Source organism: Macaca nemestrina, chromosome 4 (assembly GCF_043159975.1).
Source record: "Macaca nemestrina isolate mMacNem1 chromosome 4, mMacNem.hap1, whole genome shotgun sequence".
NCBI lineage: Eukaryota > Metazoa > Chordata > Mammalia > Primates > Cercopithecidae > Macaca > Macaca nemestrina.
In genome coordinates, this window is record NC_092128.1 from 92,472,215 (window position 1) to 92,495,579 (window position 23,365).

The following is a 23,365-nucleotide window of genomic DNA, read 5'->3' on the forward strand; positions in this document are numbered from 1 at the left end:
ACAAATTATCTGTAGTTTCAGTGAACTTTAAAGAGAGAGAATTCGTCTTTGAGATGTTTGCTGGGCAGTCTTTGGGGAGAAACCTATAAAGCTAACTAATTTGAGGTGTATGGCTTTCTTAGTCTGTTTATGGATGAGAAGGCCTTCAGTGAAGCAAATGTTCTTCCTACATGTGTGGGTGTAGAGGGTGTGTTCATCATGGCTTATATGTGTTGTGTGTCTTGTAAATAAAAAAGCAACATGACATTTCTGATTTGAAACTCATCATTTATGCTGAACTTTGTCTTGTAAAACATTTCAAACGTTTAAAAGTTACATGTAAAATTTAAATTGCAATGATCTTTTAGTAATTCTACTCATTCTTTGGGGCAGGAGAAATCCCAGATCTGTTCAGCGATGAAGATGTGGACAAGATAATTTCTGGAATTCATAATGAAGTTCATGCTCTGGGCATGGTGGACTCCAGAGAAAACTGTTGGAAATTCTTTTTGGCCAGGGTGCGACTACAGCTCAAAGTAAGAAATACTTGCTTAATTGGCATATTAGTTAAAACCTGCTATTGCAACTATCTGGTTCTATTCTGAGTTTTTTATTATGAGTTTGGATTTCAGTAATGCATTTTGAAAGGATGTGTGCATTTTTACACACCTGTATCTGGAGTGTATCTTCCTAAAGTGTCCCATGATGCTGGGCTCCTGCAAAGCACTGCTGAGCAGTGTGTGCAGTCCTCAGCTGAAGCGCCTGTGGTCTGTGCCCTTGAGGAACTTACACTGTTATAGAACACAGGAGACATCACAAATAATTATCATACAATATAAATGTAAACAGTGCTGTGGGATTACAGAGGAGCGCAGTATCCTTCGTCACTGGAGCTGGTCATCCTGGAGGAAATGATGAGCCACGTGTCAAGCATGGAGAAGAATTCAAAGGGAGGAGTTTTCAGGGACAGGAAATGGCATTTATATAAAGGTCAAGTGCATGGTACACATTTGGAGAAACCCAAGTTACCTCTAAAGGCCTGGAACATAGAGTTCTTATAGGGAGAGTGAGATCAATAAATCTGGAAAAGTAAATTGGAATGAGATAAGAGATTTCTAAATCATGAAGTGAATAGTGAGGAGAGTTTTGAATTAAGAAAGTGATGATGATGTCAGTAACTTCAAGGAAAGGAATTTAGAAGTAACACTCAGATGGGCCAGGCGCAGTGGCTCACGCCTGTAATCCCAGCACTTTGGGAAGCCATGGCGGGAGGATCACCTGAGGTCAGGAGTTCAAGACCAACCTGGTCAACATGATGAAACCCCATCTCTACTAAAAATACAAAAATTAGCCAGGTTTGGTGGCATGCGCCTGTAATCCCAGCTACTGGGGTGGCTGAGACAGGAGAATCACTTGAACCCAGGAGGCAGAGGTTGCAGTGAGCCAAGATCACGCCATTACACTCCAGCCTGGGTGACAGAGTGACACTCTGTCTCAAAAACAAAAGAAGTAATGCTCAGATGTTCTGAAGGATTACCCCAGTGTTCTTCCTCATTGGCTGCTCTGTGCTATAGTGTATCACATAGGCAGACAATATAACCAGATAATAGAACAGTAAAGGTCAAGTATCACAAGATAACAGGGAGAGCCTCCAAACTCATCAGGAAGCCAATTTAAGAATGCTGCTAGGACAATTCAGGCTTTCTAGTATGGAATGGTTAGTAATCTAGGAATGCTGCTGCTTAACTGTTGCTTCTCATGTTGTTATGCCTGTCAAGTTAGTGGCAGGCTGTGGCAGCTATAGAGCTGGAGTATTTAAGGACAGGAGATGGGGACTGGCACTGGCCCTGAATATGCCTTTGATTGGACATTAGGGAGTAGAGTCACTAAGTTTCTCCAACATTCTGCTATTTCAAGTTTCACATTAATTTTACTAAGCAATTCTGGGCTGAGGTTAGAAGGTTAGAGCTTAAGGTTCAGTTGCCCAAAGAGGTTTCTCCCCATCAAAAATAGACTAAGAATACATTTGTCAGCTAGGAACAAGGCCAGGGATTTCTTCCTGTTCCCTTGTGATATACTAGAATCAAATTTTCTTTATCAAATGGGAAAACAAGTACAATGTTAGAATTTGAGGTAGTAATAGTATAAATCAGTGGTTCTCATAATCTATTGCTCAGAGCTGCAGAATCAACATCAACAAGAAACTTTTGAAAAATGTAGTTTCTCCAACTCCACCCCAGACCTCCTGAAGCAGAAACTTTGGGTGGCCCCAGAAATCTCTCTTAACAAGGCCTCCAGGTGATTCAGAGGCATGATGAAATTTAAGAGCCATTGTTATAAATAGTGCCAGAATGAACATTGTATATATCTTGCATGCTCAACTTTGCTTGCATCTACAGGATAAATTCCTAGAATGGATATTGCTAGATTCAATAGTTACAGCTTGTGGTAGTTTTAAAACATGCCTTCAAATTCTTTGATGCTCTTCTTACTCACAGGTGGCATCTAGATCCCCTCTTCTTGAATTTGGGTGGGGAGCTTATGAATCTTCAGCTAATATCCAGTATGACAGAGGTGATGCTGAGCAACAACTAAGGCTAAGTCATAAAGGGCTCAATTTGCTATTGGATTGTACATATTTTTGTTTATAAGAGTTCTATGTATTTATATGTGTCTCATGTATATTTTTCCTATTCTTTTGTCTTTTAAATGTACTTATGGCGCATGTTCATTTATAGGTCTGTAACTTTCCAATTTTTTAACGGTTTATGTATTAGATTAATCAGTTTTTCCCTTAATGGATCCTCAGATCCATTTCTTAGAAAAGTATTTTACTCTTCAAGATAATCTCTTTTTATTTTTTGTTTTTATTTATTTACTTATTTATTTTTTGAGACAGAGTTTCACTCTTGTTGCCCAGGCTGGAATGCAATGGCGTGATCTGAGCTCACTGCAGCCTCTGCCTCCTGGGTTCAAGTGATTCTCCTGCCTCAGCCTCCCAAGTAACTGGGATTACAGGTGCCGGCCACCACACTTGGCTAATATTTTGTATTTTTAGTAAAGATGGGGTTTCACCATGTTGGACAGGCTGGTCTCGAACTCATGGCCTCATGTCCACCTGCCTTGGCCTCCCAAAGTGCTGGTATTACAGGCATGAGCAAGATAATCTTTACTAGAAGCAGTTGGAACTCACATTGAGCTACAGTAAGAGAAAACTCAACAGTTTCTTGAAGCCTTTCACAATAGCAAGTCCAGACTGGCTCAGTATTACCCTTAGAGGCCCCTTAGAAAAGATGCTCATCTCTCATCTTTCCCTTCTGCCTGCTTTTGTCGTGATGCCTCTTGCCTCCTGATCACAGGTGGGTACAGTATGTTTATGTTCCAGGCAGGGGGATGGAAGGGGAAGAGGACCTGGAGACTCTGTACCAGGAAACCTAAGCTCCTCCCCAAAACCCTAAGCTGATGTCTGACTGGCCTCAAATGCTTCCCATGCTGTCTCCAGCTACTAAGGAGTCTGCGGGAGTAAATATTTAATTTGGGGACGTTGCCTTTATGAGTAAAATTTGAAATGGGTTTTGGAATAGTTTTAAAAAGAAGCAGTATCAGTCATTTCAGTGCCTATATGCTTTCATGCTCTGTTTAAAACTTTGCTACCTCTGAAATACATTTTTTATTAAATATGGTGAAGTGTGAGCTGAGAGGTTTCAGGTTATTTTTCCCAAAAAGACGTCTTCTTGCCTAAACACCATGTGTTTCTTCCTTACCAGCTTCAAATACCATCTTTAGTGTGTGTCCAATAGCCATATTAATTGTGTCTGTTTCTAAATTCTCTGTTCTCTTTTCTTGTTAACTCTCTGCTACTGATTTCAGCATTGCACTATAAATTAGTAAAGCTTTATCATTTATTTCCATTTCCAGTTGCTCTTTCTTGTTAAGCTTTTTCTACTTATTCTCCTGTGTTTATATGTTTGGATAAGTATTAGCATCATTTTGTCAAATTCTTAACACACTCCATGTCAACTTTGATTGAAATCATGCTGAATGCTTATTTTATATTAGAATTTAATCTTCAGGGTACAGTGTCTTTTATTGCTTTTAGAGAAAGATTGTTTCATAAAGTTTTGTAATGGTGTATTATTTGTATATAGGAGAGCTATTGATTTTTAACTTTATAATCAGCAACCTTACTGTCTCTCTTATAGTTTCTAATAGTTGGTTGATATCATATAGCCTGCAAGTAAATATATTTTGTCTTTCCTGCTATTCTGTTTTTCTGCTCTTCTCCCTCATTGCATTGGCAAATATTGCAGAACATTAAGTAATTTTGATAATAGTAGGAATTCTCTCTTAATTCTTACTTTAATGGGGATGTGTCTAATGTTTCACAGTTAGGTTTTATGTTGGCTTTTGATTCAGAATATGTATCTTGTCAAAGAAGTATCAACCTAGTAAATTCATTTTCAGCATCTATTGAGATATGTATATGTTTTTTTCCTTGTACTTACTAATATTCATATAATACAGAATGATATACGGAAGTTTTACATTTTTATATTTTTATATCCATCAGCCTTTTTCTTTGTTTCCTTTGGGTCTGTGTGTAGGCAGACCTTACCGAAACTGAGGTCAGTTTTGTGTTCATCTCTATTGTTGTCTAATCCTTTTTATGGTCTCATTTTTTAGTATTTAACTCAATGCAAGATGGAATTTATTTTGGAGTTAGATTTGGATAATTCCCCACCCCTACCCCCCGATCATCACAGGACTATTAATTGAATGACTTATCTCTTCCCTACTAAAATGAGTAGGAGGTTGGTTTTGTTTTTGTTATGTGCTATTTTGTTTTTAACATCGAGTAGAAATAGGATATCTCTGTCAGAAGAAGGGATCCCACTTCTGATCCCCTTTGGCCTTGTCACTTAGTTCGATCCATCCTGCAGAAGGCTGATGGTCAGCACCATGACCTCTTTACCTTGAAGGAGAACTGTTATGGTAAAAATGAGTAGTATTTTAGCCTGAAAATGCCAACTTCTTTCTTTTAATTTATGTATATTACCCCCACATCCTTGGAATTTTAAAGAAGAATTCCAAATTGCTCTATGTTATTTTCAGATATCATGATACTCACCAGTGTGTACTAAAGACTCAGAATTTCTGATGAGCTGATATCTCCTTTGCATACATTCCAAGCCGGGCACCATGGAAAGCTTAATGTGTTACAAGGGGTTGGTGAGCACACCTGGCAGGTCAAGCTAAATGATGTGAAGTTGCCACCCCATTACCCATGCTCACCACCCAAAGTCAGTTCCCACTTGGAATGCAGAGACAATGAGAACCTGTTGGCATGCCAAATGTGACCTCTGAATCCCAGAGGGCAGTTCTCATTAACAACCATCAGATGTGTGTCCTTGGATTGCCTCAAATAAGCCAATGAATAGCAATGCCAGATGCCTTCTCTCCTTCACATTTGTCTATGTGCATCTTTTCCCACACAGTTCTCATCTTACAGCTAGAATACAGAACTTCCGTCTCCTCTCTGGTGGACCTTAGTTAACCCAGTAACTTTTCTTTCTTACTTTCCTTCCTGACCATCTGATGCTGTAGTGCAGAGGACACTTGATTTATGTGGCAGCCTCTGATTCCCTCCCAAGATTTTAGATATTTGCCTCGTTATCTACCTACTTAAGTGTATATATAGGATCCATTTCTGATCATTTAAAAAATATATACTCATTGGAGAGAATTTAAAAATACAAAACAACATGAAAACAATATTTTTAAACTACCCTTAATAATATTGCCTAGAGATAACATATTGGTATCTTTCCTCTCAGTTTTCTAAGTGCATATAAACATATGAAGTATATATTCAGAACTAAAAAATTTTTATTCACATCTCACGCAGTCTTCTTTAATTACCTACCCATTTCCTTTTCTGATTAGAAGGCTCCCATAGCGGGTAAAAATCAAATGATTCAAGAATTTGGTGAATGGAATGAACTATTTAACTGAAATGCACTTTATTCTAAACAACTCTTTGTAGAAAAAGTCCTTTATCCATTTATAGCTTTTTCCAAATTTCCTATTGGTTTGCTGTAACTTCATATTGTTTTATATGAGCACTTTATATAGTGGATATTATTTATATGTCCAGAATGTTCTGGTATGGTGTTTCCAGTTCTTTTTTTAATTTATCATAATTCTGCTAACTTTATGATGACCTCCTGTTTTACATTCATATGTGTTAAAAATGTTAAATTTTTATTTTATGGCTTTCATGTGTTAAGGCTTTTTTAGGAAGCAATTTTTGCACTCTATGGTTATAAAAATATTATTCTGAATTTTCTTTACATTAATTTATAATATTTTTAATGTTCAGCCAGACAGTTTTGTGTAAATTATAAGATGGCTTTCCTACTATTCCACCCCTGAATACCCTCAATGCCATTTATTATATAAACTCTCTTTTATCACTGATTCAAAATGCTATTTATCTCATCTATTAAATTCCTAAATATATGAGATTCTATTTGGGGCTGTCTATTATGTCCCATTAATTTGTTTCTGCATAATTGCCACACTGCATAATAAACACACATAATTGGTGTGTTTGTTATAGCCTTATAGTATATTCTGGAATCTAGTAGAGCAAGATCACCTTCCTTTTCCACATTTACTTAGTTATTTGCACCTTTAATTTCCTGGATTAAGTATGAAATCAGTTTGGCGACTTTTAAAAAAATTCAATGAAAATGTATAGACTGATTTTGGGGGATAATGGATATAATTACAATATTGAATATTTTTATTCATTCACCTACACTGTTTTCCTTGTTATAATTTAAGGTTTATTCTTGATAGTGTGAATTCTTTCACAACAACAAAGGGTATTATTCCAGATATCCTTTGATCTTCTTACTCGTTTTTATTCTGGCTGAACTTTAAAATCATTTTGCTAAATTCTGCTAATCCTGTTGGGAATTATTAGAATCACCTGAAATTTGTTAATGAATGTGGGAAGAATTAGCATCTTTATAATAATTGACCTCTTCCGAGAATGTGGCACATCTCTTCCTTTAGTCAAAATGTCTTTGAGCTTGGAAAAAGCAACTAATTGTCTTCAATTCATTTTACACATTTCTCATTAAGTTCTTTTCTCAATATTTTATAGCATTTTCCACTCCTGCCAAATTTCTAACTGATCACTGTGGACATAAAAGAAAGCCATTGGATGGAGGGAAGGAGGAATGATGGGTATTTAGTTATGTGTTTGTTTTACCAACCAATTCAGTGCACACATTAATTCCACTAGCTTTTGCATTTTGTTCTTTAGAGTTTGCTGAGTAGACAGATCATCTTTTAATTTTTAATCCTTTTAATAATCACCACTTTCCTATATCTTGGGACAGTCATACTTTCTGAACAACAGTTAAAATTTTTAAGTAACTATAATGATCATCTTTATTCATTTATTTATTTATGTAATGGGAATGCCATTAACTTTCCATCATTGAGTATTGGATGAAATGTTGGCCTGAGGTATTTTAAATATTTTTTAGGAAAAGGTGTTGCAGTTTATCCTATTCGTTTTTATTTAAACCCCCTTCTTTTATCTTCTTTCTTCATCTTGGCTAGTTCTACTATGAATTTCTATTATTTTCTTTCCTTCCAACCTCTTGAGAGTGCTATGCAAGTTTTTATTCTTTTCTTCAGGTTCTTATATTACATCAACTTCAGAGGAATTAGCTGCCTTGCAGTCTGCAGGAGCTTTTCTGTTTTTCTTGGTTTTATAGTATTTCTTCCTCTGGCTCCACTTAGGCTTCTTCCCTCTTCTTCCTTCTTGGATAGTAGAGACAGCAATTCACAGCTAAAGTATGGCAACAGACAAGTTGGGTGATTTCCTCCTGGCTCACGCTGCGTCATGTGCAGGGACCTAAGAGTGTCAACAAAAATGTCAAGCCCACTTGTATGCAAGCAACAGATTAACACAGACACACATGGCATAAGCCAAAAGACTTAGTAGTAACGCAAGTAATTTTCAGGGTATGTTTTTCATTTTGTGTAAAACCTCAACTACTCACCTGGCCAGTGGAAAATCAGTTACCGCAGAACCTTATCCTTATAAGATTGTGTAGTCGAGTCTCTTCAAACCTACCTCTGGCTGAGGAGCAGAACGTTTGACTTCTTTCCCTTATGCGGATAGCCATCTCGACGGCTTCATTCATGAGAGGGGCACTCTTCACCCCTCCTGCCGTACATCCTGACACATGCACTAATGAGGAACAAGAAACACTCTAACAGCCAGCTTGCCCATCACTGGTTCCAGAGCTCTGTGAGTCTCTATGCTGCCAACTGTGTTTTGCTTTGCAGGACCATATCTCTCTGGATACAGTGCTCTAGTTTCTGTCCTCCCATTTTCTGTTATTATTTGATGTAAGTAGAATGAAAAGAACTTTAGAGAAAGACAAAAGGTGCAACCTTGTACTCTGTATCTGAGGTTCACCCTCTTTAAGATTAGATAAAACAACAAAACCTCAAAAAAATTAGGACACAAATATCAATGTTTTATTTTGCCCAGAAAAGCTTTTTTCAAACTGCTATATGTTTACTCATTCATTTAGCCATTCATCACTCAGCAAATATGTACTGAGTGCCCGTGATGTGCTGAGTCCTTGGAATGTGACAGGGAGCAAAGGCTAACCCAGCCACTGCCCACCTAGAGCCACCTCATTCAATCCAGTAATCACACACAAAAAGTAAAATCACAACGATGTACTTGAGAGATAAAGGTTATGTAGGATAACAGAAGACAGGGCAAGGAAGATGTCACGAAAAAATAGTGATCAAGAAGAGAGTTCCAAAGCATGAATAGAAGTCTTTCTATTATTTTATATTGTAAAAGAAAATTTTTACACCAGAAATCCAGTGCTTAATCCCTTGAGTAAGAATATCACTGTGTGTTGAATAGCCTTTGCATTTTGGAAAGCATGTCGTGCTTTTCTCATTTTGCTAGCATTCAGCTGTGGGGCTTGCTGGTAGAGTCTGAGGCCTGTTCTTGCAATGATGCATGTGTGTAGAGTTACCCCATTGCATCAGCAGAAACACCGGCTACTCTAACAGAGCAGTGCTGATCGGAAGCCAGAGACTTGGCATGACACAATTCAAATAAAGCCCCAGCCAGAAGAAAGAAAAATAGGCATCTGATTTTCTTTAAAAACAAAACAAAACTTATACGTTGTTATGGGGCTAGAGACTGGCTTGGAACGCAGTCTGTGACCAGTGCAGGCGCTGGTGACAAGCACGGCAGCTGAGACAAGGGCTCTACTTCCTGTCTTCCCCCTCAGGAATAGGTTTGCTCTTTGCTATCTGTTGGGATTCCACACACAGTTTTCTTTGTGAATAGGAGACTTTTGTTCAGAAAAAGAAAGAAAAATTAACTAAAACTCCCTGATGTCAAACATTCTTCTAGCAAAAATTTGTAATGTCCAATATTTACACAAGTCAAAGATTATGGGAATGAGTTCATTGTGTGCTATCTAAAAGGGAAATAAATAAGAAAATGTATTGAGTGTGCACATGTTGAAGCTATTGGATCTTTTAAGAACAAATTGAAATTGAAAGGTAATTAGATAGGGGGGTGATACAGGAAGATATGAGGACCATGATAAAGTGACCCTGAAGCAGTCAAACCTGGGAAGGTTTTCCCCACTAAACCTCCATTCCTGCGAGGGTTTCCTCAGTTTTAGACGTGATTATTCTTGAAAAATACTGAGACTTTTGAGGATAAATGCAAACGTAAGTGATGAACGGAAGCTTCTGAAGTAAATATGTGGGAGGGTTACTACCATCTGAGAATAAACTGTATCAACTGGAAAAAACATACAGAGTGACTGTAGCAATTCACATTTTCATTACCAGATGAAAGGGACTGAGTCCCGTTAGTGATCTACAAATAAATATGTACTGACGATGAGATCTTATCTAAAAGAAATGAAAACATATTACAAAGCATGGGGAAAAGTGGGTTCCTGCAAATGAGTCATAGCACCTGTGTGGGCAAAAGAAAAAAAAAAAGGAATAGAAAATTCTATGGTATGAATTCCAAAAGCAAGTTCCTGACATCCAAACGTTAGAGCTGCAGGAAGTACAGAGATGGTGATTTCAGGGTTTGCTTTTTACTTGTGAGAATTTGCTTTGAGAAAAAAGCACAGCTGCCAGAGGCATTTTTAACTTTTTTTTTTTTTTTCCCCACCGACTTTCCTTTCTAATCCCACTGTTGGAAACTAACTTAAGCCAATTTGCGCACTCGCAATTATCCAGAACTTTTTGGTGGGGGTGGGAGGAGAAAGGACGGTGTAGTTCAGTGAGTTTAGGTACTTCAAGGTAGATGACACCTGTTGGGTGAGGGAGAGGGCTTTTCCCCCAAATCTCCCAACTCAAGGTATGCTTCCAGGAAAGGATGTCTCAGACTGAAGCCTCCTACAGAGAGTTGATTGCTGATAATAAGGAGACACACGCAGAAGCCTTACAACCTGCCCTATAATCTTAGTGTAATCCCAGCTCTGTTCTTCTGGGGACCTGGGTTGCCCATCCCTGGAGGTTTCTTTGGGGCAGATGTGGCAATATTTCCATGGAAAGATTCAGCTGATCTCGTTGGAATCACATCAAAAGGCTAGACTCTTTATAAGCAGTTTACCAGAGGACTGGTCAAGTTCCAAAATCCCAAGGGCCGCTGCCCAAAATATAATTATTGGGATACCTTGATACTTAGATTTTTAAATTTTGTTCATACCTTGGCACAGCTATGCACACATTTTTGGTGGGGGGATTTTGTTTCATATATCTTGAACATTACTTATTTCCTCAGTGAAAAATCATGTCTACCATCCATGATGCTGCCTAACCAAACATTTATGTTGACAAGAGAAGTAGTTGGCTAAGAGCTTCTGGTAGCTGGCTCTGCAGTGTGGGCTTCCGTTAGAGTCCATGCAAGACTGATTAGCCACCTCCCCACCAGTCTGTGTAGCCCTTGGTGGTGTATTCCAGATATTAACCAACAGCCCCTAAGGTGTAAAATAAAATGACTATTCACATGCATATTATACTACTAGTTAAATTATAGGCAATATAACACCCTTTTAAAATTATTTATTTTGTTTTTATTTCTTATAAGCCCTTTGCTATACTAAGTTTTCATTAAATTAAGGGAAATATAATGGGAAAATTATTTGGAATGATTTTTCCCTCACAGTAATGTTCCTTGTGACAACTGGGGTTTACCTCAGGTTATCTGTAAAGTTGTGTAAACTATCTTAGAAAAGAGCAGAATAACCAATGGTTTCTAGACATTAGCATGGGTTTCTGAAAAAATCTCATATGACACCACTACCAAGGAAAGCTGCGTGGCAGGAGAAATTTTATGCTCAATTTTTAGCAAAACTAGAAATTACTGAGCAATGAATTGGGTCAATTACTGCACTTTCAAGGCTAGCGTGACACTCTCCTTTCCCTTCAAAGGAATTACTAATGAACAAGTATATTTCTGTAATTTAATTCCCAGAGTCTAGTTTAGCTGATAGAATTTAGATTACATATAATTATGTATTTAAAATTCTCTAAATTTTTCATCTTACTCTGTGTGTAGAGACCTAGATTCTATGCATATTTAATGAACTGCAAAAACATGGAAAAAGTCAATGTTTCATTTAAGTATTCCTGTAGACAATTTAAAACTATCAGGCTGTCACTGTGGGTGTCAGAATCACCTGAGAGTGTTTGTTGAAGGCACACATTGCTGAGTCCCACCCCCAGAGTTTCTGATTATTTATGTCTGGAGTTAGTCCAAGGATTTGCATTTCTAACCAACTCCTAGACAGTTCTTTGAGAACAACTGGTCTCCATGCCACCCTCCCAGGCCCACTCACAATATGCAATTTTACATAGTGTTGTAAGGATCCTTATTTAAGCAATAATACATAACATAGGAGAAAATATCTTCAATAATAAAATTGTAGAAAAGAAAAATAGTTCTCTAAGTGACCATTCTATATTATTTTTCAATAAATAATTAGTCCATTCTCACACTGCTATAAAGAAATACCTGAGACTGGGTAATTTATAAAGGAAAGAAGTTTAATTGACTCACAGTTCCACATGGCTGGGGAGGCCTCAGGAAACTTATAATCATGGCAGAAGGGGAAGCAAGAACCTTCTTCACATGGCAGCAGGAGAGATAAATGCATGCAGGGGAAATGCCAGATGCTTTTAAAACCATCATATCTCATAAGAACAGCATGGGGGAAACCACCCCCATGATCCAGTCGCCTCCCACCTGGTCCCTCTCTCGACACATGAGGATTATGGGGATTTCAACTCGAGATGAGGTTTGGGTGTGGACACAGAGGCAAACCATACCAATAACAAAGGCTTATCACTCAAGTAACTCAGGGAAAGCATTTTTGCCTGAGGTTGAACAAATATGGTTCAGATACAGTATTTTCTAACACATTCTTAAGATCGGATACTATGCCAGTTACAAGCGTGGAAATAAGTGTAGAAGTGATGAAAATACTTGGGATCTTGTCAAATAAAAGAGGCCTTTTTTCCTCTGCCTTTGCTAACATTATGTGTAAATGACATTTCTAAAATTGGCACAAATGACAGATGAGTTAGGTGTGGGAAACCAACTTGGGAAGAAAGGATAAATATTCAAGTATGGGGAAAGCTGTTAGAAGAAACCTAAGAATTAAGATATAAGTAAAAACTATGCATTTTAACTAAGGCTTGTTAGCACATTAAATATTACAGCAATTATTTAGTTTGTAATTAGAATTTTATATAATGAAAAAAGATCAGTCAGCTTATGCAACATTAAAAACCATTAAACCACATGCAAAAAATGAAATTGGACCTTATATTACAACCTATGGAAGAATCAACTCAAAATAAATTAAAGACTTAAATGTAATATAGGGGAAGTCTTCAGAAGATTCATCTTGTCAATGGTTTCTTTGATATGACGTCAAAATCCCAGGAAACAAAAGCAAAAACAGACAAGTGTACTACATCAAACTAAAAAGCTTCTATACAGCAAAGGAAATGATCAACAGAATGAAAGACAACCTATGTGAAATGGGAGAAAATATTTGCCAACTGTATATTTGATAAGAAATTAATATTTAAAATATATAAGGAACTCCTATAATTCAAGTTTAAAAATCTGATTTTAAAATGGGCAAAGGACTTGAGTAGACATATCTCTAAAGAAGACATACAAGGCCGGGTGTGGTGGCTCACACTTGTAATCCCAGCACTTTGGGAGGCTGAGGTGGGTGGATCATGAGGTCAGGCGTTTGAGACCAGCCTGGCCAACATAGTGAAACGCTGTCTTTACTAAAAATACAAAAATTAGCCCAGCGTGGTGGCACGTACCTGTAGTCCCAACTACTCAGGAGGCTGAGGCAGGAGAATCACTTGAATTCAGGAGGCAGAGGTTGCGGTGAGCTGAGATTGCGCCATTGCACTCCAGCCTGGGCAACAGAGCGAGACTCTGTCTCCAAAAAAAAAAGACATACAAATGTCCAACAGGTATAGGAAAAGATATACAACATCCCTACTAATCAGGGAATGCAAATCAAAACCATGATGAAGCATCACCTCACATAGGATAGTCATTATTAAAAAAACAAAAGCAGAAAATAAGTGTTGGTGAAGCTGTGGAGAAATTGGAACCCTTGTGCCCTATTGGTGGGAATGTAAAATGCTGCAACTACTATGGAAAGCAGTCTGGTGGTTCCTAAAAAAATTGAAAACAGAATTGCCATAAGATCCAGCAATCCCTCTTCTAGGTATATAGCCGAGGACATTGAAACTAGGATCTTGAAGAGATATCTACACTTTTATGTTCACTTCACAATAGCTGAGACATGCAAACAACAAAAATGTCCATCAACAGACAACTAGATAAAGAAAATGTGATATATACACACACACACACACACACACACACACACACACACACAATGGAATATTTTCATCTGTAAAACAAAATCTTGTCATATGTCAACATGGATGAACCTTGAGGACATCATGCTAAGTGAAATAAGCCAGTCACAGGACAATTACTGTATGATTCTGCTTATGTGCAGTATTGAGAGTAGTCAAACTCCTAGAAACAGAAAGTTGAATGGTGATTACCAGGAACTAGAGGGAGGGGAAATAGAGAGATTCCATTCAATGGGTGTAGAGTTTCAGTAATGCAAGGTGAAAAAGTTCTAGAGATCTGTTGCACAATGCTGGGCTTACAGTTAACAAAACTGTACCATACACTTAAAAATGTGAGAGAGTAGATCTCATGTTTTTTGAACAATAAAAGAAAACATTTTGATCTTAATATTTATATAGCTTGAATTGTTGAATACACATGGCAAATAAAATAAACATAAAACACTTGTTAAATGAGATACTATATGGGTTCATATATGCTGGAATTTTTTATGACATGGATTTTTTTAATGCTGTAGGTAAAAAAAAAAAAATCACATCCTTTGAAAAACTATTTCATCAATTGCCCGATCTCAAAGTGTTAAGAGACTTAGAGGCAGCCACGGGGTTTGATATCATCAGGTCTGAGCCATTTCTAGAGAAGAGGAAACCAAGATTCTCCCTCTCAGACCTTACCCCGATTGACAGTTCTCTTCCCAGTGTCCTCACATACACAGGGACTTGAGAAGAAAAGCAGAGAAGGAAAGGGTGCTTACTAAACACCTCCTTTATTTTAGCATTTACACAAGGTGTCTCTGATGAACCTTCTGAAACACACAGGAGCTGACCAGGTGCTCCTCTCACTGAGTTTCTGTGACCCACTGTCATAGCCAGACATCACAGCCACCCTCGCGACTCCTGACAGAATCCCTTGTGTCCCTAAAAAAACTATGGAAATATATTTAGATTTAAATCAACTTTTAAATTGTTACATAACTATACAAAGCTTTAGATTTACAGCAGAAACTTAAAAAATTATCAGCAGGAGAATGTTTAAACTGATTTTTTTTCTTGATGAGTGTCATAGTATAAACAGAATTTTTAATTCCTTTAAAAATCTGAAGTGGGAGCTCACGTAGATTATTTCATTTTAAATGGAAACATAAACATTAAAGATGATAAAACATTGTTTTTAAAGTGTATTATGCAGCTTTATGGAGCCTGATGAATTACAAAATGGAAGGAACAGAAGATGAAAACATTGGTATTATTGTATCATGGTGATTTCTTTTTAATTTTTATTTTTTATTATAATGTTACTTGTGTAATGTAAATGAATAAAATTTCCCCCCATTAATGATAATCATCAAAAATGTTTGAGCACAGAGAGACAAATTTTAAGGAAAGCACACAGCAGTGTTTCTGTGTGTCCAGTTGAGCAGCCTCTTTGGACAGGTTTATACTTTGATTAGCAAGGAGGTTAATGTTGCTGTCCACTCTCTAGGGCTTTAGGGTAGTTTAATGTCACGGTTGGCTGCACTCCTTTCTCTCATTGTCTAAGACTGCAATGTAATTCTCTGCTCACTCATCACCCGCCTGTTTCTGCCTTGCCCCCATGTCTCCACAGATCATTTTGTGTTTCTCTCCAGTTGGTCACACGCTGAGAGTTAGAGCTCGGAAGTTCCCAGCCATAGTTAACTGCACGGCTATTGACTGGTTTCATGCGTGGCCGCAGGAGGCTCTGGTCTCCGTCAGCAGGAGGTTCATTGAGGAAACCAAGGGAATTGAGGTATGCTGTGTCAGCATGCGTCTCTCTCTCTCTCTCTCTCTCTCTCTCACACACACACACACACACACACACACAGAAAATCCTCAGTAGATAAGTACTTTCCAAAATACATCTCCTATCAGAAAGTTATCCTGATTTGTTTAAGACGCTAAACTTAGCCGTTAGTTTACATTCTAAGGAATATGATGGCTGACCTTTTTTTTGCCATACGTATTGAGGAGGATGTGCAGACGTGTGTGAACATGGACTTGCACACAGCACTTGAGTGTGTCCTTACTCCTGCACTGACTCACTGGAAGCTCAGGATCATTACTTCCTTGAATCATAATGGGACTTACTGATTATAAATCCTTTAAGTCCAAACTAAAAGCCCAGACAGAAATGTAGTCACCGTAGCCATGCACTGCTTGCTTCTTAACCAAGTAAGGCAGTGAATTGTGATTATTTTCATAGTATCGATAGTTGAAAAATAGCTCCCATATCCCATAACCAGTAAGTCAAATAATAGATCTGCTTATGGTTTTACAGATTTATGGGTTATATTTGTACCTCCCATGGCATTTTAAAATGGTTGTACAAAACAAAACAACAAAAGCTTCAAACATTCAGATTCAGAGGGAAAAAGGATGTAGATATGAGGTTATCATTTAGATTTCCTGAAGATGAAGTTTTATTCGTGTCTAGCGCCTCTCTGATTACATAGCTTGGAAAAGTGATTGCGGACATTTCCCAGGGAGCTTTGTCTTCTCATTCCATTGAGTGATAAGGTGAAAGGTTCCTAGAATAGGTCAGACACTGAAAGTGACTCTCAGAGGCAAACACAGAACTGGAGATATGTAAGGAATGATATCTGTTTCTAGTTGAAAGATTATCATGAACAGGTACAACCCATTGTAGTCCCACCCTTACTCCAAAAGGCATAACTGCCACCTTTCCAAAACAATCCTTTTACATTTTGTTGTATATTGTATCGTTCGGCAGCCATATGGTTAAAAACCTGGTCATATTTACATATTTAATTGTTTGTATGCAGCTAGCTTTATTGTTCATAATATCATTTTCCTTTGCTTCTACTACAAAAAAAAAAGCAGCTATAGAGGTAAGTACACATGCAGGTATTCACTGATACCTACAGAATTTTGTGGAGGGAGACCTCTTCTCCTTTAGTCTTTTCCTGAAATGTTTATTAATCTAATTATTTGGTGCTGGATTGCTAGGGAAGAGCTGTCAAGCAATGTCTAACTTGGAAGATACATATGTATATATACACACACACACATACACACACACATATATACACATACATATATATACACACATACATATATATATGCACATACACATATATTATATATATGGTAGAAACTTTACGATATTCCACTACCTCCCCTCTCCTTCTCTCCTCTACACTTACACTTAAAACATTTCCACAAATAAATGAAAATGATAAATTATCTCTTCTAAAGTCTGCCAGGAACATTTTGTACTCTAACATCTGGAAAATCATTAAATATGACAAATAATTGTCATAAATATTAACACAAATTTCTTATGCAATTTCCAGGTCTGTTGCATTTCTGGAATTCTCTAGGGCATCATTTTATCTTGTGATAGTTACAAGAAGGGTTCAGAATGCTGCTTTATTACAGGGAGAGAGTCAGTATGTATCTTCCAATAGCAACGTTCTGTTTTATCAGGCTGGTTTGGTAAGGAAGAGAAAGGGACCAGAGCACTTTGTTTCTGCATGTTGCTTTCTCAAATGGTAGGAAATTAGAGCTAGTAGCATGGTTTAAGTTGGCATTTGGCACAGTGCCTTTTGAAGTTCCTTCCCTTTGCTGCTCTTTGCAGGCTTTTTCTTGTCCAGGTGGGCGCCGCTTTGAAAACAGCTAAAGGAGCTTTGATATGCCAGTGACCGTTGACATCTGCTGGATGAGGCAGGACTTGCATCATGTTAAGTGCAGAGGGCTCCCGTCAGGTGCTAAGCTCCATCTGATGGTGTCATAACGCCTCCTATAGGATGCTGAGCGCCAAATAGGAATTTTAAAAGCACTTTACCATTTCTGATGAACTGAATTGTGCCTCAAAACAAATTAGATGATTTCATTTCAGTGCAAGGTGCTTATTTAACTTCCCCACCTTCCTAATTTGTTGCGCAGGAGCAATAATTCTAATTCAGAGTACAATGTGTCCATGGTCTTCTAAAAACGTGTGGTGTCTTTTCTGTAGAGGTCAAAAACAGTTTTTAAGTTTTTTGAATGAGCACAATTTGATCACTCTTTTAGTCTTAATTTCCTTTTTTAAGACTGAAAGTTATTGGCATAATTTAGGCACTTCTTAATTATTGACCTCATTTGCTGAGCGTAAGGTACTTATACAAGGTGACCACCTTTGGCCACAGAGAAAGGATTCATTAAAGGCAAGCAGTTTTGTGTGTGTTGACATGTAATTTTCCATCAGTACACACTCAGCACCCAGGGGTATGGGTTGACTGCATCTAAATAAATGTTTGTGCTATTTTTCTCTTGCCTAATATTGAACTAAATGACAGCTGACAAGTAATGACCGAAACAGTTTGACACTTGTGTTTATCTGAAGACTTTGTCAACACACGCTACCTCTCCAAGGCGATTTTGAAATGGAGATGGGAGGAGGTGTGTAAGGAGGGAGAGAAGGAAAAGCCCTCTGGGTAAACCTGGCCACAGTGTTGGAAAGGCTGTGAGAAGCTCATTGGAGAGAGAATTGGGTGAAGACCTTGGTGATTACTACATGGGTTCTACAACGAAAATTCAAGAGAAGCCGGGGTGTTGAAAAACAAGTGATGTTTTTGCTTTTCAAGGTAAAATGAATCATAAACATCTTTGAAAGTGGGGCCAGATGAAAGGAGAAGTTACTGAATGGAAATGAAACAGTGAGCTGTCTGGTGAAGGAGTGAGATGTGTGTTGGATGGTGTAGAGTAGATCTGAGCAAGGTGAAAGAGGTCATCTTTTGGGGGCATGTTGACCAACCAATGAGTTAAAATCCTCTGTCCTTATGTGGTGCCACTTAAAAGTAATGACACAAACTCTGTATCATCAGCTTTTTCAGGGAAAAGCAGTTATTCCCCATGCAATCACCCCTTCAATTGTTGAAGAGTTTGGTAGCTTGTGAAGGAAATATTTTACTACTGTTTTCCACAACTGATTGTGAGAAAGTCCACTCTAAGAGGACAGTTATTTTACTGCTATATTTAAAGACTTGTTTCTCCAATGGTCTGTAAATTCATTTTTAAAATGGCATGCCAAACACAAAGGGTATAAAACAACATTTTGTCAGTGATAGCTATATTAGCAGAGTTTCTATTATATTAATGACTTTAAGCACAGTTCTTTCCTTGAAATATAAATTAGGATTATTCAATATGAATAAAAAGTAGAAAGATAACCTTATGCAATAGAAATTGTGTGAATTTGAGGAAAATAATTCTCATTCTAAGGAATATTGAAGCCATTTAAAAATATTAAGACAAAAACAAATGCAACCAAATTTATCTTGATTCTGCCTAAATCTTCTAAGACTTGTGTCTGGGCCTGGCACGGTTCCATCAGGCCCTCTTACCAACCCAGTCCTGTCTGTGACCAGAGCATGCGGGAGGTGCACATCCATGTAGAAGAACCTCTCACTGGCTGCCAGCTCTGGATTTTTGAAATAATTCCTAATGAATGCAGTCTTGCCCAGGCTTAAGCATACCTTCAGATGGCTGAGGAAAGACCCAAGTAGTTGTAAACATCCTTCCCCATTCTTCAGGCCTCGACCTCATAAGTAGGGTCCAGATTTTGTAGCTCCCTAGGAATCTGGACATGCATATTCAGCTGAAAGTGTAATTGACTTAAATGGAGCTGTCACTGTAAGTTTGTAGTTTTGAGGCTTTTCTCTAGGTGCTGGCCTCACCAGAAGCAACCACACCATTCACACCATCTCCTGCTTTGTCCTCTTGCTATAAAAGAGGCAGCTGGATTTCTTTTTTTTTCTTTCTTTCCTTTTTTTGAGACGGAGTCTCACTCTGTCACCCAGGCTGGAGTACAGTGGCGCGATCTCGGCTCACTGAAACCTCTGCCTCTCGGGTTCAAGTGATTCTCCTGCCTCAGCCTCTTGAGTAGTTGGGACCACAGGTGCACACCACTACGCCCTGCTAATTTTTGTATTTTTAGTAGAGACGGGTTTCGCCATGTTGCCCAGGCTGATCTCAAACTCCTGACCTCAGGTGATCTGCCTGCCTACACCTCCCAAAGTGCTGGATTATAGGCATGAGCCACTGCGCCCGGCCTGGATTTCATTTTTCCTCCACTCCTCCTGAGTCTTCAATTGCTTCTTTGTTTTAACTTTCTGGCAGAGAACCATTGAAGGTACCTTTTTCAATGACTGAAAACTCACCTAGGAAATTATTGGCTTCTGTTGGACTTTGTCTTGCCTCTGACCAGTAGTTGAGCTCCAGAATTAAAGGCAAGATACAAAAAGCATAAGCAAATAACAATATAATGCACTCACCAGATAACTCAGAACAAAAAAACAGCACACGATTTAGAAAATTGTACTTGGTGCTACATTTAACACTTGTCGCTGCCCTGTGTAATGGTAGTAATCTTACTGCAACTGCTGTTGGTGCTACTTCTACCACAGCAGCAGAACTGATACAGGTTGAGTATCCCTTATCCAAAATACTTGGGACCAGAAATATTTTGGGTTTCAGATTTTTTTTATTTTGGAATATTTGCATTTACATAATGAGATATCATGGGGATGGGACCTAAATCTAAACACAAAATTCATTTTTGTTTTATATACTCCTTATGCACATAGTCCGAATGTAATTTTATATAAGATTTTGAATAATTTTGTGCATGAAGCAAAGTTTTGACTGTGACCCATTACATGAGGTCACATGTGGAATTTTCCATTTGTAGTGTTAAGTTCGCACTCAAAAAGTTTTGGCTTTTGGAGGATTTCAGATTTTGAATTTTCGGATTAGGGATGCTCAGCCAGTTCCTGCTAAAAGAAGAAAGGAAACAGAATTTTTAAAGGAGCAATGTTGTGGGCAGGAAGAAGTACAGGAGGGTATGCAGTATCTTACTAGATTTTTCAGAACTGGAAATCTAGCCCAGGTCCTAGGATTCAAACCCTGTGTCCCTGGCTCCCTCCAGAATCTTCTTCTCAGAGTGAAACAGCTATGAACAGCTTAGGACAAGTGTTAAAATGCAACACTGCTCATTTTATGCATTAGTGAGTTTTCTTTTATAAGCCATCAAAAACCACAAATATCTTATTAATATATTCTTTTACCAACCCTAAAAGGAGCAAGAAGATCAGATAGATTGTATAGCACATCAGTTTGACATATTTAAAAATTAACACAGAAATAATTTCTGAGAAAAATGTTCAAGACTTACTGTAGGTATATGGCATTTAATGTGACAAAATTGTCCCAAGTTAAACTTCAAATAGAGAGAAAGTAGATTCTTTCACCTGCCCTTTTCTCTTTTGCCCTTCCTCCCTCCCTCCCTTGAATACAATGCTTTTGAAAGCCCAAATTTAGGATTACAGACCAGTGTAGTCTTCTTTACTGGTCTTGGGAAGGTATCAAATCCTAAATTGACTTAGTGCTGACCTCTGGGTATTGGTTTACATTCCACTCTGCTATTTGTCATTTTCAAGAGGAATATACTGGCACTTGCTTGAAGAGCCAGGTGGCTGGAGTACTCGGTGTGGCAGAGACTACGACTGCCCGAGAACTGTCACACCAAATAGCAGAGATCTGTTTATGTTTTTGTGTTTACAGTAAGCCAACTGAGAGAGTAGAAATTAAACACATTTTCTTAATGTGGGGAAAAGCAGTTTCATCTTTGCATTTGATTATGCGTTGGAGACAGCATCACTTTCCAGAACATCTTAGTGAGGAAACCTTGAGTTTATAACCATTCAATACTGGCACTCTGCTTATTTTTATTTTTGCCATCATCATGATTAGCTGCTAAATGACTATAAATGGTTATCAACTGGTTTTTATTAAGAGGCCAAATCTAGCAGGAATGATATTCTCCCCTCACGTCTCTCCAAGTGAAAAATACAGCATTGTGTAGCCCTCGCTGCAGCGGCACCAGCAGCAGCTCCTCTCAACTCTCCCCCACGCCCCCCACCAAAAAAAAAAAAAAAAAAAAAAAAAAACCGAGATAAATGAATGGCAGAATAAATAATTTATGCTAATGAAATTACTGCAATTAGTAGTTCTACAATGACCCTTTTAAAAGCCACAGCTGTTAATGTCAGGAAGTGCTGTCACTACTGACCTTATCATAAGAGAAAGTGACAAATTGAGAATGCAGGGAAGACCAGTCATCAAAGAGGTCTGTTCTGGAACGATTAGAGTTTTCTGAAAAACAGTGTGAATTACAACCAGCTGCTCCCTGGCTCAGCGAGTCTCCCATGCTGTGCCATTTTGTTAAGCCCGATAACAATAGTTATTTTACCCCATTGAGACAAGTTGTCTCGGGCCACTTTCAGCTCTACCGGAAACCACTTCTTCCATCCCCGATTTACAAATGAAACTGTTGTTAAAGAGAGCTTTCAGCGCCTCCAAGGAGCCTCCTCATAAGGATCATGGCTGGGCAGAGGCCAGAGTGGTTTTTTTTCTTTCTTTCTTTCTTTCTTTCTTTTTTTTTTTTTCTTCCTGTAAGGAGGTTACACTTGGCTGAGGAATTATTTATCTATATTGTAGAAAGGTATGTATGTACCTTTAGTTCCCATTAAAACAAGACAGGACAGGTTAAATTCCTGCACATGTCTGTAGTGAAGTCAAGCTCTTGTAAAAATAAAGTCTCCAAAGAATTATGATTTATATGAAGTTTATATAAACTTCTTCATAAATTTTATTTTTCTGAGTCCACCATTTGGAAATATATTTGTATCAATAGGGTCCACTAGAAACCAAGAATATTCAGAATTTATATCACATTATTTTTAACTTTTGTTTTAGTAATACATTATTTCAGTTACTGGTGAGATGGATTTTTAATACGCAGCACAATCCAATATGGAGGTATTTTAAACCCACTCGGGAATTTGTCATGATGTTGGAAAGTTGATTGTTTAAAGACATTGTTCAGGAGCAGTTGTTTTTCACCAACAAGAATTGACCTATCTCTCCTCACCCCTCTGCTTGTAATATTAATGGTGCAGGTTTGAAACGTTTAACTGCATCACCAGCCACTTGTGTGCAGTTTTCCCAAAGATGTCTGGGCATTATTGACAACACTTTGGTAAATTATGTGTGACTTTCCTAAGAGTTGGTGTAGCTCATTTAATTCATATTAATTGATTTTTAGGCTTCCCTTGATTAATTGAACCTGGTTCATCTTGTACAGAATGCAATAAATAATCATTAAAATGAGGGAGATGTGACTCCACAAATTAAAAAGTTAACTACTTCAGAAGTCATAGAGGACAAAATAGAAGGAATGTATAGTGGGGGGTCTTCCAGTAACTCACTGAAGGAGAGTTGCTCTTTTGTGGGTTTTCTTTGCCAAATAAGAATAGAAATGGTCATGACATTTTTCTCCCAGCAGCAGTGACATTTATACCCT

General features: G+C 37.9%; 1 protein-coding gene across 1 annotated transcript in view; it reads left to right on the plus strand.

Annotated features, from left to right (window-relative positions):
* LOC105475674 (dynein axonemal heavy chain 11) overlaps nucleotides 1–23,365 on the plus strand; it is a 373,683-nt gene that overhangs the window by 208,995 nt on the left and 141,323 nt on the right. The window contains exons 54-55 of the mRNA XM_071094928.1: nucleotides 373–515; nucleotides 15,590–15,751. Of these exons, the coding sequence (XP_070951029.1) occupies nucleotides 373–515; nucleotides 15,590–15,751 (305 nt within the window). The remainder of the gene's footprint in view (nucleotides 1–372; nucleotides 516–15,589; nucleotides 15,752–23,365) is intronic.